At 42.9% G+C, this 17,133-nt stretch overlaps 1 protein-coding gene across 1 annotated transcript in view; it reads right to left on the bottom strand.

Moving 5' to 3' along the window:
- LOC124777579 (farnesol dehydrogenase-like) overlaps window positions 1–17,133 on the bottom strand; it is a 40,362-nt gene that overhangs the window by 10,309 nt on the left and 12,920 nt on the right. Inside the window, exons 2-3 of the mRNA XM_047253035.1 lie at window positions 14,293–14,455; window positions 6,281–6,410 (exon numbers count right to left, since the gene is read on the bottom strand). Coding sequence (XP_047108991.1) covers window positions 6,281–6,410; window positions 14,293–14,455 — 293 coding nt within the window. The remainder of the gene's footprint in view (window positions 1–6,280; window positions 6,411–14,292; window positions 14,456–17,133) is intronic.

The following is a 17,133-nucleotide window of genomic DNA, read 5'->3' as shown; positions in this document are numbered from 1 at the left end:
GGGTACTGAACAGTCCCACCACACGGCCTGGCTGATGACCAAGCCGGGCTTTGGGTGGTGGCTACTGTGAGGAAGGAAGAGGGGTATGAAGTGCAGGATCTTTCTACAGAGGGAGTTCATTCCCAAATGGCTCACAGTAAAAAGAGAAAATTTAGAAGTGAAATCCCAAAGGGAGACCAGAAAACGCCAAAAAGAAAAGGTCAACAAGGGGTACAAAAACTGTAAGTAATACAAAAACCAGCTGGATAGCCAGATCGACATAAGTATGAACACAGAATGGATGGAAGCGGCAGAGGGGAAGAAGGGGACCAGAGAGGGAGCAGCACATGGAAAGAAATGCAGCTTGGGAAGGAAGACTGGGCCCCAATATCTCGGTCCCATGTGTGCCACACACGAACTCAAGAGTGAGCCATGGGGCCGATGGGGGGGAGACTAGTCTTGACAGGAATCCCTCGCCCATTTGGCGGAACACTATCTTCTCTCAAACAGTGCAACGACGCCATCTTGCAGTAACTTCTTATCGCAATTAATGAACTCTTCATAATTTTCTGGAATATAAAAAAATAAATACATCAGTTAAGCGAAATCTTATATGTAAAAAGAAGGTAAGTTGATTACGTTTTTGCTGTATATTAGCAAAAGAAAGTAGTAGTAGTACTGGTTGTAGTAGAAGTCAATAAATTCATGACCAAGCTATCTGGCTACACTCCTACGATGGAAGCACCTTGGCTAGAACAATTCGCTGATAGAATGTCTCTTGCTTCAGTGCGTCCTCGACTGCTTACATATCCACTTGTCCACCACTACGATGATGAATGCCTTGTTTCTCCTTTTACTTTCTTGGAACTGAAGACGGCAATTCACTCAGCCACAGGCAGCTCTCCAGGCATTTGATAATGTTCACTATGCTATGGTATGGTGTTTCAACATGCAATATTCCTCCTCTTGCATATACACAATCAACTTGGGGGGCCTAAAGATCCTGGCAAAGACTGAAGAACACACATAACAGTCCCAGTCCTGAAAATAGGCAATGATATTTCTGAGCCAACTTCGTATCGACCCGTTGCTCTTTCCTCTTGCATTGGGAAGACTTTGGAACGATTAGTTAAACAACAACTGGAGTGACGGCTGGAATAGCACAATCTCTGGGGTACTTCCTAATTTGGATTGAAAAGGGAAAAGGCACAATTGACCATAGCTATGTTTGTGGATATCGAGGGAGCACATGACAATGTAAACGTAGATATTTTGCTCCACAAATGGAGCGCTAAGTGTGTCAGAAGAAATGGTTTTTGACATGAAATTTTCATCACGTTGCTTGATTAACTGATGGGCCATCGCACTGTCTCAACTGGAATTTAACAAGGAGCAATTATCAGTACTCTGTCATATGCTGTGTACGCCATGGCTATGGAAAAGCTCTTCCCACGTCGACTAAAATACTTCAGTATGCAGACAATATGTGATTATTTCTCGCTCCACTTCTTTTACAGACCTTAAAGCTGTATTTTTCTGTGCCACGATCCGTGTGAACAGCTGGCTGACAGTGCACGTTACAAAAGCACATACTGGTGAGTCACCTTTCGTTGTATTTTCCAAGCGTTGCTTTCCGCAGATTCCCGACAGAATTATCCTAGACTCTGAATGTTTCTCAGTGTCATCGCAGGCACTACTACTGGGCGTCGTCTAATTGATTCCCGGTTGTCATGTGTCCCTCACATGTACTAAGAGACTGCAAAAACTTACTTACTTACTCACTGGTCATGCCGGACTCGAGAGTCCATTACTGCAGCAACGTATTTTCGCCATCTGTCCCTGTCTTGGGCTATTTCCTTCCATTCACCTTCAATACATAGGCCTCTCAAATCAGCCTTCACATTGTCCTCCCATCTACGTCTCGGTCTCCCCACAGGACGTTTTCCCTTTAGGTGCCCTACCAGTACTCTGCGCGCTGCCCTGCCCTCATCCATTCGAGCTACGTGCCCCGCCCATCGCAGCCTACGTCAGGGCTTGAATAGAATCCGCGAAGCTCTTCGTTATGCAGTTTTCGCCACTCTCCGCTAACGTCATCCTTTTTTGCTCCAAAAATTTTCCTCAAAATTTTGTTTTCAAATACTCGAAACGGCTTTTCATTTTGCACAGTGAGAGACCAAGTCTCACATCCATACAGCATAACTGGTAGAATAACAGTTCTGTATACTCTAATCTTTAAATTCCTAGACAATATCGGTGATGAAAATAATCTATTCAGTGAGAAGTAGCACGCATTTCCCACCCGTAATCTCTTCATCAGTTCTGCTTCAATCTCATTTCTCGAAGTGATGTCCACGCCTAGGTACTTAAATGTGTTCACTTTTTCAAACTGCCTGTCTCCAACTCTTAACATTTCCTGATCTACTGCTGTTGGCATTCTAGTAGTAACCAGGTATTTAGTTTTGTCTTCACTTATCCTTAGACCTACATCTTCACTAGCCTTGATTAACACATTCACATTTGCTGTTACAGATTCTTTCCTATCGCTAATGATGTTTAGATCATCTGCATACCCTAATATCGTAATATTTCCATTTAACCCCACACCCTCTGAATGATCTGCTGCCATTCGTACAATATATTCTAGAACTAAATTAAAAAGTAGCGGAGACAGGGCATCTCCCTGCTTAAGTCCGTTCTTTATTACAAATTCTTCTGACTCCAATTTCCGTATTCTACCTTTCGTGTTTTTCAAACTCGCTTCCATAAGTCTAACATACTTCTTTGGTATTCCAAGTTCCAAAAGAATTCTGTACAATTTTGATTGCAATAGAGACTACAAAAAAGCATTAAATATTACCCAATCAGTCTCCCGAGTTTGGAGAGGGATCTCATCCAATCCATTTATTGACGTCCTACAAAACCTTACTTCGAACAAGACTTAAGTACAGTAGTGTGGCGTCCCATATTGGGCGAAAGGACATTCTCAGAAAAATGGACAAATTTCAGTTTAGATGTATTCGTCACTGCTTAGGCACTATGGGCTCTGCCTTATACAACACCCTGTTAGTTGAAGCCTGTGAAATGCTTTTACATAACAGAAGGAAATTGCTGGTGGACCAATTTCTACCCAACAGGATGTCCTTTTTAAATAATCCTTTGCGTTCCAAACTGGAGGCCCTTGACTATTTGCCGGAATAGCGACTCTCCGCCAGCCTCCCCCCGCTCTAGTGATTAGCTATAGAACATGGGGTCAGCTGCCAACAAAAAACCTCAGCACAAGATCACTTCCTATTTGCACGCACCATTATTCAGTCGTGTCTCATGAAGTGCTTATACATTTAGAAAGCCTGTCACTAACGGAAAATTCACTCATCTATGGTGACAGAATGACCAGAAAACGCCGGACTGGTTGCACACTTATATTCTGATGGTCCCAAATTAAGTTAGGGAGAAAATGCGGGATGTGCCTTTTTCCACAAATACGGTCTCAAAAATGTTCCAACAGACACAGGAAACTTCGACTTCTTTTCTACGGAAGCTTTGAAATATGTCAACTCCCTTCACTTTTTCAAGGTCTTTATTTCATTGTGTTAGACAACATCAATGCTACACTATTTTACGGACGCCAGTTAATAGACGTTGGCTGCTGATAGGATCGAATATATGATCGAAGGTTAGCCCTTCAGCATCAGCTCAGGTCTGAATACGGTCTGTTGAATCACCGAAAATGGTTGCCATATAATAAAATAACATCAAAACACGGGATGCAGGTGTTTCATTTTATTACGCACTGCAGTTACTCCGACACTGGTCTGAGACTGTAATAACACCATACAAAATGACATTAATCACGTTGTCTCCACATGTGCAAACTATGAGAGACGTAGCCAATCTTTTTTACAACAATTATACCGTCCGAAAGCGGAGGTACTTATGAGTGCAAACAATCTATTTTCTTTGAGTAATGCTCATATAAAAAAGAGGTTTTCAGATTGTTATAAGCTGCCAAGATATCTCTGTAACAGTAACATAGCACTGGGAACTATGTTAACTGTTAATATGTATTTTATATGTATATTTATTTTAATGTAGGCTCTGAACAGTTGTATATCTAATGCTCATATTACTTCGTTTTAAGTATTAACTTGTGTTGTTAATCGTTAATGTTGTATTTGTATCACTTGTGTCATCTATGTATGGGTTGAACTATGTGTCTCAGTTACGTTCAGCTGGCTAAATGACCGTTAGTTGCCGGAAAGTAAATAAATAAGCAATTTTTTCACTTCCACGGCTTCACGGAACGGGATCTCTAAAAAACAAATGAACAACAAAGGGCGTAGTGGCCACCAAGAGTAGAACTCGGCTACAAACAGCTGTGAGAGGCCAACAATATCTAGAGTCCACACATACCGGCAAAACTAGTAGCACCTAAACACGACGATTGGGTCGGCGTTAAAATATTGTGCATAAAATGAAAAAAAGAAAAAAATACTCGGCTGTAGACCCCGAAGCACCCCACTAAAGCTTAAACTGTTTAACAGTTTTCCGTTAAGGCCGACGGTCCATTCCTTCATGCTGATCTTTGACAGTCCATTCGCGACAGAGTCGCAGAGACTGCAGTTTTGCTGCTACTGCAACAGGCTACTATAAGGTCTTTTCTCTCGGTAGAGGGAATTACCTTTAAGATATTTGAGAAGAGCCGTCACTTCTTACCTAAGTGGAAATTCCGTAGAGGTCTTCTGGATTTACCCATATCGCGCAGCCAGGCAGTTGTCTCGGGAGACAGCACCATCGTCGGTGTGAGCGACACCGTGTCAGGCGGAGCTATTAACGAGGCACGGCAGCCACATGGATCGGCTGCGGTGGAACTTGCCGAAGCAATCGAGACAAAGGCTGCGCGCAAGTGGCATTACGCACCGGGGAACTACTGAACACTACGGTATTAGCAGCACCTGCGCATGGTATTCGTCGCGAGCCATCTCCGAGATGCGATTATAGTTTCTGCTTACAGAAAACCAAATCGTAGATGAAAGTCGCCTCAGTAGGAATATAACCATACTGTTCACAGTATCAAACTTCGTTAACAGCACTCCTATACAAAATACATACTGAAGTGTACAGCTGTTGACAAAAGTGGTAGTTATGATGCGATCTTTGACTCCACAACAGATTTTCATTGTCTACAGTAATAAAAAAAAAAATAGTGGTCTTCAATCGTACATCTTCTATGAACCAGCCTTTTTGTCCTCACTTTTTTGCTTTGATTTTGCATGTTAAAATTCCCTGATGGAGACATAGAAAATCAGCATCACATGGGTTTCCTCTTCATTCGAGATTTGTTTTTACACAATGTCAATATATCTTCGTGTTTGCAACACTTTGATTTCAATTGATCAATTACCTTTCTTCCCCGATTCCCCGATTCGTAGAGTTTCTCCAACTGTATAATGGAAGTAAAGTAAAACCTGGATGTGAAATGTCTCCTCTCAAGTGGTCTCAAACAATTCCTTTCTCAAAGCTGGAGGGAAATCTCAACATACTTCTTCCGTTTCCTTACTACCGAACTTGATCGAAAGTATCTGGATATCCGTATGCAGTCAGGAACTGAGGCTGACCCGCCATTACTGCAGGAAGCGGAGTGTGTGGTGTTGGCAGCAGTGGGCAGGAACAGCACAGTGGTTCAGTCAGGAGAGCTCAGCACACTTGGTGTTGCCAACAAGAAGCTACGGGAAAACGAGAGTGTAGAATGGGTCTCTCATGGCTCACCAAGGCCAAAGAAGTTGCGAATGCACCGCGCGAATCCAACAACATCCCAACGTAGGACTTTCCTGACAGTTTCACTAACGTTCTGTGCTTTCTAGTGAAGTGGGGGAAGGCTAAGTGAGAAAGCTGAATCATTAAAACGTCCATCTTAACTCTTCCCCGTTCTGTTTAATCCTGTCCTGAAATTTTTAGTCACGAGATGGCTCTTGCGGACGCCTATTTCACTGACAACGCACGAATAATATTAATTTTCTTTAAGATAACTTAAACTTTAACAGCATATAAAATGAACAATTTTCGCATTGCTATCCTAAAACGAGATGTCTGGTAAAAACTGGTTTTTCTGTTCATGTTTTCTCCCTAAACAAACAAAAGGATGCAGCGTGAATGCATTATCTGCTTCGAAGGTACGTCTCAGTAAGACTTACTTTAATAGGTATTCTACGTAGTGTCCATCCCAAAAGAAACGTAATAGTTAATTGGTACGTGCAGCCCTCTACGTGCCTGTTAAGTGGCGACGCGCTGCTAGAGAACCCACCTGCTGATGTGGATGATGAAGCCGTCGTCGACGCCCCTCCTCAGCATGTCCTGCACGGCCTCCCTGGTGCAGATGCTCAGACCCAGCACGTTCACATCCAGGATGCGCTTCCAGGCGTCCGTGGGGGCGGCTGCCCACAACACACGTACAACAGTCAGCAGACGCCGGCACCACGCCAAAGTACACGACTCATTCAAAGTGACTGGCACGTCACCCCAAATAATGGTAACGCTTTACCTTGTAACTAAACTGGAGAAGCCCCTCCTGTGATTTCACTTAGCACTAGACCAACGCTTATTAACGGAAATAGCATCGCATAGGATATTAAACGAAATTTGTAACTGGACTGAGGTTTTTTTTTGGTAGTGAAAGTACAACATACTATCCTGGATTTAAAGCCGTCAGCAGATGCAGGAGGAAATGCAGGTGTGTCCCACGTATGTATGTTGGGACCCTTACTGCTCATGTTTACTAATGACCTCAAACATAACAACAACAACAATAAGAAGAATAAAAGCAGACTTTTTGGAGATAATGCACTTTTCTGTAATGAAGTTGCTTAAGTATTTAGGTAGATCTCGATATCATCTTAAACTGGCGCAGACAAATTCAAAATCGTCCCGTTCAAGAAACACAAGAAAGGAGTATCGTATCAGCACTATTTCACTGAGTCACGAATGGAGTCAACTCACGCATATCGAGTACCGTACCTAGATGTATCATTTTTTGGGGACATACGTAAGTTCGTAAATCCTCTGTCATCGACTCATATAACTGCTCATAAATATCCATATACACTGACTGAATACTTGTAAGCAAAGTGGATATACACTCACTGGGTTAAATATGAGTCACTCTTTTATGAAGGAGTACACTATGCAAAACTGCATGTGTTTCAGCAATTGAAATGGATCTGAGTTAATCATCAAACAAGAACAACCTTGATGCTCAGTGCAGTACACAATGAATTTACTAACGCCATAAATTATTTTGACCCTATCAATGAAACTTAAGGTCGGTACTTTCCACAATATTTATCATTTGAAATGTTTAAATGTATCTAATGATAGCCTCTAATTTAAAAAGAGCTCTACGATTTATCACGAAAGATATTTGTAACTACGAAGCGTTCAAACCAATCATGACATGAATGTTACAATGACATACTTTCCAATGAGATTTGCAAAAGTAAGACTGTCAATTGCTCAATTACTCACTGGGGTGTGGTTACTAAATAATCTCGTATCTGACTCTGTGAAATATACCGTAAAAGGGCTATACGACGATAGTAACTGTATTTGAAAAAAGAACCTCGTAATCACAAAGACCCGGAGATGCACTGAAGAAAATGAGACAGTGAAACGTATCATGAATCTGAAATACGAACTCTTGTCCATCGTACTATCCTGGAGCTATAATCAACGTTCACCACAAATTTCGTTCTAATACGAATAGAGAGTGGAGACATGGCGCCTCGCTGCCACGAAGCTGGCCAGTACAATTGGCCTGCTGAGGTCACGAACAATGCACCGCGGAAGAGTGATCCAATTTAGAATGCAGCCCGCAAATCATGGTTTGTTCACCTCGAAACCTCAAAATAATGTCTTTTTAAATCTGTGAAAAACTGGTGCTACAGCTCGTATTTTGTGCATATATTAGATGTAAAATTAAAATATTAGCATAATATGACAGTAAAAATACACATTAATGGAACTTTAATAACATAATGCTCACTAACAAACAGAAAATGAACGAAAAACAAAGGTGAAAACGACATGCAATAATAACTATAATTAGGAGTAATTGCAGACTCCGAATTTTATATTTTAATACTCCCACTGGCGAACTGCGTGAGTAATAATGATAGCAATGACTAACCAACAGACCGTATACCTCTCACAAAACAACTGCTGAACATATAACGAAGTGTTCGGTGGAATTATAGGTGACGTCAGAAGACGCAAGTGGAAATTCAATTAAATGATGAAATCAGGCACCCAACGAAAAGGAAACACACACAGACACATTCTCACACACATACGCACAGAGAGAGAGAGAGAGCAGACCAAAACCAGTACGAACTTTAACCGTACTAGAAATGGAATCACAATGCATTTCACGGGACCAGCGAAGAATCTGAGAAAGTATATGTGCTGGGGGCATAGAAGGTGGTACTAAGCATATCGATGATGTATATAGTATAAGGGGGCGATCAAAAGGTTTATGTTTGAGGGCACAACTGCAGTGTATATGCAACACAGCACTGCTCCGATGCGTTCATTTGAGCACTGGCATGTAGGAAAGGGATTATTGTCGCATTCGTGTCTTTCCAACATGCGTGTGGTAAATTCAGAAACTTGAGCTATGGTGATGTTATTACCAAATGCGTCGTCCAAAATAGAACCAACGTCCTATTACTCTTTTCTTAGCTGCCGAAGGACAAACACCGGTGGACGTCCATTAGAGAACGAAGAGTGTGCATGGGGCAGTATGTGTGTCAGAATCCACCACTGCGGAATGGTGCGACAGGTTCCGTGCGAAAAGGGGTGCTGCTGTTTCATGCTAATGCACGTCCTTTTGTCGCAAATGTCGTAACGCAGAAATTACACCAACTGAATTGGGAGACTCTCGTGACCCGCTCTGTGGTCATCATCTCTCCCCATGCCATTACGACGCCTTCGGACCCTTAAGAAAGCCCTTGACGGGTTGACATTTCCTGTCAAGCAGACAGCAGGCAGTAACGGACTTCTTCGCGCAGTACGAGGACACGGGAGTTTCTTGAACTTGGTGCGTCGGTGGCATGATTACCACAGGGCTCACGGCGATTTTGCCTGATTGACGTACTGATTCCGCACAGTACCATCGTCAAACAGAAACGTTTTGATCGTCCCCTTAGACCTTCGCTTGATAAATGCCTCCATAAGTAGGCAAACATTCCTTCCCGATCTCAGGAAGTTCAGACGACCCGTTGGAGAAGAGGTTGGTTTGTAGGTTTTAGAGATGAAACTTTTTTCTGGATGACTTATGCTGTGACCAAATGAAATGATTGTACAGCGCCGGCCTCTGTAGTCGAGCGGTTCTAGGCGCTTCAGTCCGGAACCACGTGGCTGCTACGGCCGCAGGTTCGAATACTACCTCGGGCATGGATGTGTGTGATGTCCTTAGGTTAGGTTTAAGTAGTTTTAAGTCTTGGGGACTGATGATGACAGATGTTAAGTCCCATCGTGCTTAGAGCCATTACAACCATTTGATTGTATAGCACTATTGGCCGGGACACGCCATATGGGGTAGTATGGCGACTTACGGAAAGTCTCTCTTTTCAATACCACTTCGACAACATGGACATCGATGATATTATGATGAAGACACATTACGTTTTCGCAAAGCAGAGAAACAGGGAACCGGCTGATCTAGAGGCACTAATGCTAATCAGCAGACAACGAGTTGTGGAAACTGACCACATCAAGCACTATCATGTTGGTCTAAAAGCTCACAGATCCCAAGAGTGACATACTGGATAGGCCAATATCAGTTACTGAATGACGGCACCACAGATGTTGAAGTGGGTTCCCGACCTGCAATGCACTGTTAGGTATTAATGCAAACTCTCATTAGCCAGCAAAGCTTTTCTAGCATGTTCTTTTATAGACGAGGAGCTCGTTTACTTTCGAATTACAGAAACATTGGTTCGTGAAACAAAATTACGTTCTGCTCGAACGCCCAGGAAACTTTTATTGTAGCCGGCAGCTGTCGTGGAAACTTCACCGGCACATTTCACCACTCACGAAGGAAAGTTTCCAGATACTGGCTAGCTATCTACCTATTCAGAATGTTTGCTATTATAGAGGACAACTAAACAAGCAAATAATCGAGTCGTGCTTCGGTAGCTCAGTTGGTAGAGCACTTGCCCGCGAAAGGCAAAGGTCCCGAGTTCGAGTCTCGGTCGGGCACACAGTTTTAATCTGCCAGGAAGTTTCATATCAGCGCATACTCCGCTGCAGAGTGAAAATCTCATTCTGGAAACATCCCCCAGGCTGTGGCTAAGCCATGTCTCCGCTATATCCTTTGTTTCAGGAGTGCTAGTTCTGCAAGGTTCGCAGGAGAGCTTCTGTAAAGTTTGGAAGGTAGGAGACGAGATACCGGCAGAAGTAAAGCTGTGGGTACCAGGCGTGAGTCGTGCTTCGGTAGCTCAGTTGGTAGAGCACTTGCCCGCGAAAGGCAAAGGTCCCGAGTTCGAGTCCCGGTCGGGCACACAGTTTTAATCTGCCAGGAAGTTTCAATCCTCATAAATATTTTTCCTTAAGCCGTTTCCCCGATACGGCGTATTAAGACAGAATACAGGAACACCTTGCAACAGAATCCCCGAGGATCGAGACAGCAGACACGCTCGTAAGGACAAACACATGGCAAGATATTTTTCACAAGGCCACCATTGGTATGAAGGGAGGCCTCAGCGCTTCACCTCATCGATGCCCGCCCACATTCCAAATGCGCTGACAACCATCCACAATGTGTTCCCAGAGTTAACCGACACTATCAACACGGCTGGAATACACAAACGCTTTTACAGATCCCCACACAAAAAACTGGTTCCAGCCGGATGACGTGGAGGGTACCTAGTATCCACAATGATAAATTCACATGAGGTCAATTTTTTAGACTGATTTACGCGTCTGTTGCGTTGTTTCAAACTGGACGTACCCTTATAGATTACCAGCATTGTCAGTGTTGTGAGTGCAGCTGTGTTTAATCGTTCGTTGTATCGGCAAAACTATTGGTTTCCATACCGACAGTGTGTCTTTAATAGGGTTTTTCATTATTCATTGTCTGCTACTCGCCCGTTTTGTTTGTAAGACCTTCCATACTATGGAAATCAAAGTGAAGTCCATGGCAGAGACTGCTTCCATTGTGTCAAATATTAGGGTTTCTGCCCACTCCATTCGCATACGGGGCGTCAGGAGATTAATTTTTAACGCATGTGTGGACGCTAATCTGATCTCTGCGGTCCCTATGGGAACGAAAGGTATATGACTAGATTCCGCATTCGATAAAAGTGCTTTTTTTTTTAAATTCTGTATGCCGGCTTTCACGGCATGGTTGGCGTCTATCTTCAAGAATCAGGCAGTTCAGGTTTTTCAGCATCTCAGTGTTGCCCTCCAGTGGCTGAAACAAATCTCTGACCATTCGCACGTGTGGGATGCGTCGGTCAGACGTATTACGTGTCCGCATCCATCAACGGCCATCGCGCTGGTGGCGGAATTGAACGCCCTATCATAAGAAATCCTCACCAACCTTGTGGCCAACATGGGAGCAAGTTGCCGCGTATGCATTGCCGTCCGCAGTTATCACACACCCTATGAAGATGCGTGCCTCGTCATTCGTAATTTCATGTGGACCATCATGAACCGCGGAGACTTCAGTGTAACGATTCATTTCGAACCAAGGTAGCATTTCTGCTCGTCTCACTGCACTTGTCATTCAGTTACCTACTGTACTATAGTGTTGCAGTTCTTTCTACGTATGGTGCAAGTTTCATCAAGATTTGTTCCTTTGCAGTGACACATTATTAGGAAGTTACGTTCGTGCTTAAGTTTTGCACAGAATGGCACTTTCAGATCCAGTTGAAAGCCGAAAGTGGTCACGGACTTCCGGAGAAATTTCCTGTCGGAGCACAAAAAAGGCGAGTATGTTGCTCTTTAAAAGAATAACAAGTGAAGAACCATTAAAATTTCGGTCAAAAATGGACATGCCCCTTACCTACACATGTGGTACGATGCAGATCCCCTAGCCTATGATGGTTGCCGCTCATCTATATTATTCGTTTCCGATGTCTGGTGTCTCGTTTGCTCCCACCACTACTATATCCACGCATGTCTCTCTCTCTCTCTCTCTTTCACTGCCACTTTCTCTCTCCCACCATCACTCTCTCCTCTCCCTCTTTCGCACTGGTACTGCATCCTTTCTTTTCCACCACCACTGTCTCTCTGCTACCATCTTTGAGCACAAAAAAGAGCGATTATGTTCGCATGCCAAAACTTTTGGTGTGGGAGTTCGAATGAGGATTGAGGTGAGGTGAGGCAGCTGGTTCCCCTCTTTTCTGTCAGAGTCTTAAGGACGAATACCTTCGCCTTGTCTGTGCTCCGAAAGGAGTATCTTCCCGCTGGTTCCTTTCTTTTCCCTGCTACAATGTGTGTAGTGCTTATACGAAAACGAATTCTGTAGCTCATTACAATTTAGAAAATATATTTTTTATACTTCGACGCATTTATATACTTGACACACAAACAATAAGTAACTAACAATAATCTAAGGTTTACACAAAATCGTTTACCTTACATTTTCAGGATGCTTTGCTCAAAGATCGCAATTCATCGAAAACGCCCGGCTTACGATTCATATCTTAAAAGGGTAAATGTGTATGAGATATATTTTAACAAATTTGCAATCTTTCCAGTTTTACAGGATTTTTGGTAGTCATCTTAACCTTCAAATGGTTCAAATGGCTCTGAGCACTATGGACTTAACAGCTGTGGTCATCAGTCCCCTAGAACTTAGAACTACTTAAACCTAACTAACCTAAGGACATCACACACACGCATGCCCGAGGCAGGATTCGAACCTGCGACCGTAGCAGTCGCGCGGCTCCGGACTGAGCGCCTAGAACCGCGAGACGACCGCGGTCGGCTCTTAACCTTCCTTCAGGCATGTTATTCCCCTTTTATCCCCTGTTTGTCGCTGAAGTATAAGTGTGGAGACCTCTATAGCCGTGTGTCAGTCCATTATGCAGAGGCAGCGCGTCATAAAATTTTACTGGGAAAGAATGCTGACGTAGAACGTAGTGTGGCGACCTGAGAAACCCTTGCGATGTCCCTAGAACCACTGTTACGTCTCCACTGCGTCAGTTTAAAGTACACTTGCCCCTGAAGCCGGGTATTACGTGTAAATTTTATTACAAATGTGCAGTAACTTTGAACCTCTGGATCTCAGTAACAGAAATATACATGTGACATCTTATGGGACCCAACTGCTAAGGTCATCAGTCCCTAAGCTAACACAGTACTTAACCTAAATTACCCTAAGGACAAACATACACACGCCCATGCCCGAGGGAGGACTCGAACCTCCGCCAGGGCTAGCCGCACAGTCCATGACTGCAGCGCCCAAGACCGCTCGGTTAACCCCGCGCGGCAGTAACAGATAAAGGTGTCAAAAAAAGTTTCCAGATTCCCTGAGAATATCATCTTAACAAACTTTGGTAAAAATTTCAAAGATTTGCCATGAACAAGAATTATGGAAGTGACCGTCCCCGCAATTGGTACTTTTCGTACCTAAAAATCAGGGTTGACCGGGGATTTCTCAGGAAGCACCCATCAACAAATTGTGTTTTTAGCCACCTGAGGACTACCAAGGACACCTCTAATGAAAATCAACCGGCCGATTAGCTCAATTTTGCTGGGTTAGAAGAATTGTGCAATGTTTAAATTTTGACCGTGTACTGTAGACTACATAAAGTATGACCATTCTTCCGATAGGTAATACAGACAGTCGTTAAGCCAAGGGCTATATACAACACTTTACTCCGCTACCTCTGTCATCAAAAGATCCCGAAAGATAGCTCCTTAAAAACGCGCACCGTTTTGGAACACATTCTTACTGTGCACTGTTTTACGGGAGCGGATATCATCAGCGGAAGCGACCTTTCATTAGTTAAATACACAGTTGCGGGATTACGGTACCTTCCAAACACGGAGAAGCTAATAATACTGTCTTCTAGGACTTAAACGTGTAACATCAAGAGCACAATTTCCTGGGGCACACGTGAAGTTTCTCTCCATTCAAGAATAACATACTGTGTCCTCTCTATCTTCGCAAGCCGTAAAATGTTTTTAAGGACGCTGCGCTAATGCCTTCGTGCTATTGAACTCATATTTATGTTACTTCGTGGAGGAATGAGGAACTAAAGAGTCAGAGTAGCATAGCAATTGGCTACATTAGACAGACTTTTTACTTACACGTCAGCTCGCTTTCTACGAGTATCCCGGCGTTGTTGATGAGGACGTCGACGCCTGAGAGATTGTCCCTGATCCACTTGAAGGCCGCCAGGATGCTCTGCTCGTCGGCCACGTCTCCCTGCAGAGCGTGCAGCTTGCCTGGAGCATCCTCCAGCTCCAGGGCCTGTGGACGCAGACGTTGCGCGATGAGGAGCGAGCCACGAAGTACTCTCATTTTGGTTTTATGAAGTGAAAATTGTGGCAATAACATTGGTAGTGACTGAGTTCAGGCTTGTATACCTGAATAGTCGCTACGTATACGCACGTACTATTCGCATAGTCCAAGCTGACACCCAGCGCAGTGGCTGATGGAGGAGAATGTAAATGGGAAACACTTTTAAATCGCTTCCATCTGCCAACAAGTCGAGTATAAACTTCGAGTGTGCGAATAGGTCACACGACTGCGCAGGCTGGCGTAGCCATTAAGGTAGGTTGAAAACAGAAGAAAAGAATCACATCTTACGCCTTTCACAGTAAGAGACTAATGACTGCTAGGTTCATAATAGACCGAGGGCACCTAACTGTCATGAAGTTTACTTTTCTGAAGAACGAGTACAGAACTCAGGAGATCATTTCGAAAAGCTGCAGCTTTAAAGGAGAACAAAGAGCATACTACTGTTTGCTGCAATCTCTCAATGACCAAGCAAGAGGAAACTGCAGACTGATGAGGAAATAAAGTCGCTAATAAAAATAGCTCGCTGAGATAAATTAGAAATTGCAAATTTGTGAGAAGGACTACGTGATCAAACTGCTGAGGTCATCGGTACCTAGGCTTACCCACTATTTAATCTAACTTCAACTAACTTACCCTAAGGACAAAACACACACTCCCACGGGGAGAGCCGCGCGAACCGTGACAAGGCGCCCCCGACCGCACGGCTACTCCGCGCGGCCGATAAATTAGAAGTAGAGATTAGTTATCAATTACAACCTATATGAAAGACAATACTTGGCTTTCACAAATTAAGATACTTAAGCACAAGTGCACTAAGTCACGAACAATGGCCAAAACATTAGAAGAAGCTGTGGTATAATCTGAAGGCAAGTAGTCACTACGAAAGTATATTTCATTATGTTATGACATATTTAATAACTTTATAATAAATGGCACAATAATTAAAAAACCAAAACTCAAGAAATGTAAAGTATCTGGCGTGATTAATATAAAAGCTGATTAAGCATAGTGGATTGTTCCAGAAGCTTAGAATTTTACATGTGATCAGTGCCTGTTGGCTACACACTAAAATTCAAGAAGAGTGGCTTAGAGCAAAACTGCCACTGTTTAGAGGATCGCCACAACACTCCAAATTTTAGACTTAGTAATATGTCAACTAGTATCTACAAAATATATTCAGATGTATTAAATAGGGAAACACATACCTGTAACAAAGAGTTACACCTGGAAAAAGAAAGGTCATGCAGTGACAATATATTTTAATTACAATGTCTGTGTTTTATCTGGTTGCATGTCTGATGGAATCGACTGCTGACGATCCAGAGCTAGTATTAAAAATTACAAAATGGTTTCGCAAACTGGGAACGTCAGCTCTACTATTTTATTGGTGAGGAACGATTATTTGTGCCCGACTGGGACTCGAACCCGGATTTTCGGCTTATCGCGAGTAGTGGCCTTGACCACTTCGGCTACCCATGCATGCTTCCAGCACGGCTCCAAACCACCATATGCCACACCGCCCATATTCCGAAATGCTTGCACATTATGTGATTCCCGCAACAGGGAGAAATAATGTTGTTATCGTCGTTTATAACCTGTCGAGGCGTGTAATACACATTTTAGTTTACAATGTCTGTTTTTTAATATGCAGTGTCCTCCAAACAGGTAACTATGCCTGTTGGCTTCCTGTTGCGGGAACCACATATTGTGCGAGCATTAGGGTTGTGGACGGTGCAACATATGGAGGTTTCGGTTGGTGCTGGGAGCACGTATGGACAGCTGAAGTGGTCAAAGTGTCCACTCGCAATAGGAGAGAAATCCTGCTTCCAGTCTCTGTCGGGATCAATCAGTCATGCGTTACTAATATATAGTATAGGTGACGTGAAATTATTTCGTAATAAATTATATATTTATGTGTGACAAATAGAACACGAAAGAGAAGAATTTAGCAAACTACTGATTTTGAAAAAACAAAGTGTGGACGTAGACCCTGTATGAAATTATGGCAAAAATATGCCTACCCAAATCACTCAATAAAATGCATCAAGAATGAGTACATCTGAACTTACTCTTGATGGCCCAGATCACATCGGATAAGAGATAATAATAAACCAAGACGTGAGACAATGGTGTACTTGACCGCCTGCTATTTTAATACTTATACAGACAATCTCATCCGAAAATGGAAAGGAACAGCGTCCGAAAGGATCAATAGGGACGAGAATAAATATATTAACATACTATTATATGATGATGACATTGTATTACTAGCAAATTCTGAAAACCAACTACAAATATAAATCCATCTTTTACACTTAATGCAAAGGTGCTTAATTTTAAGACGGCGGTAAATGAAACTGATATAATGGCATTCAATAGGAAATACCCATTACTAAACAAAATTGTAACTGAAGATCAAGTTTTGGAACAAGTTCACCACTTCAGTTACCTGGGTAGCTCTATTACCGTTAACAAAGATAAGAATGTAGATGTTAAATTACAGAGTTGTCAGAGCATACGTCATAAACTCAGCAGATGATTGAAAAATAGAGACAGAAACACTAAACTCTACGAGACGATAGCTGTAACTGTTGTAGTCCCGGGCTACGAAGAGAAAATATACTAGC

Source organism: Schistocerca piceifrons, chromosome 2 (assembly GCF_021461385.2).
Source record: "Schistocerca piceifrons isolate TAMUIC-IGC-003096 chromosome 2, iqSchPice1.1, whole genome shotgun sequence".
NCBI lineage: Eukaryota > Metazoa > Arthropoda > Insecta > Orthoptera > Acrididae > Schistocerca > Schistocerca piceifrons.
Note: the sequence above shows the minus strand (reverse complement) of the source record. Positions and strands in the feature narration are given on the sequence as shown.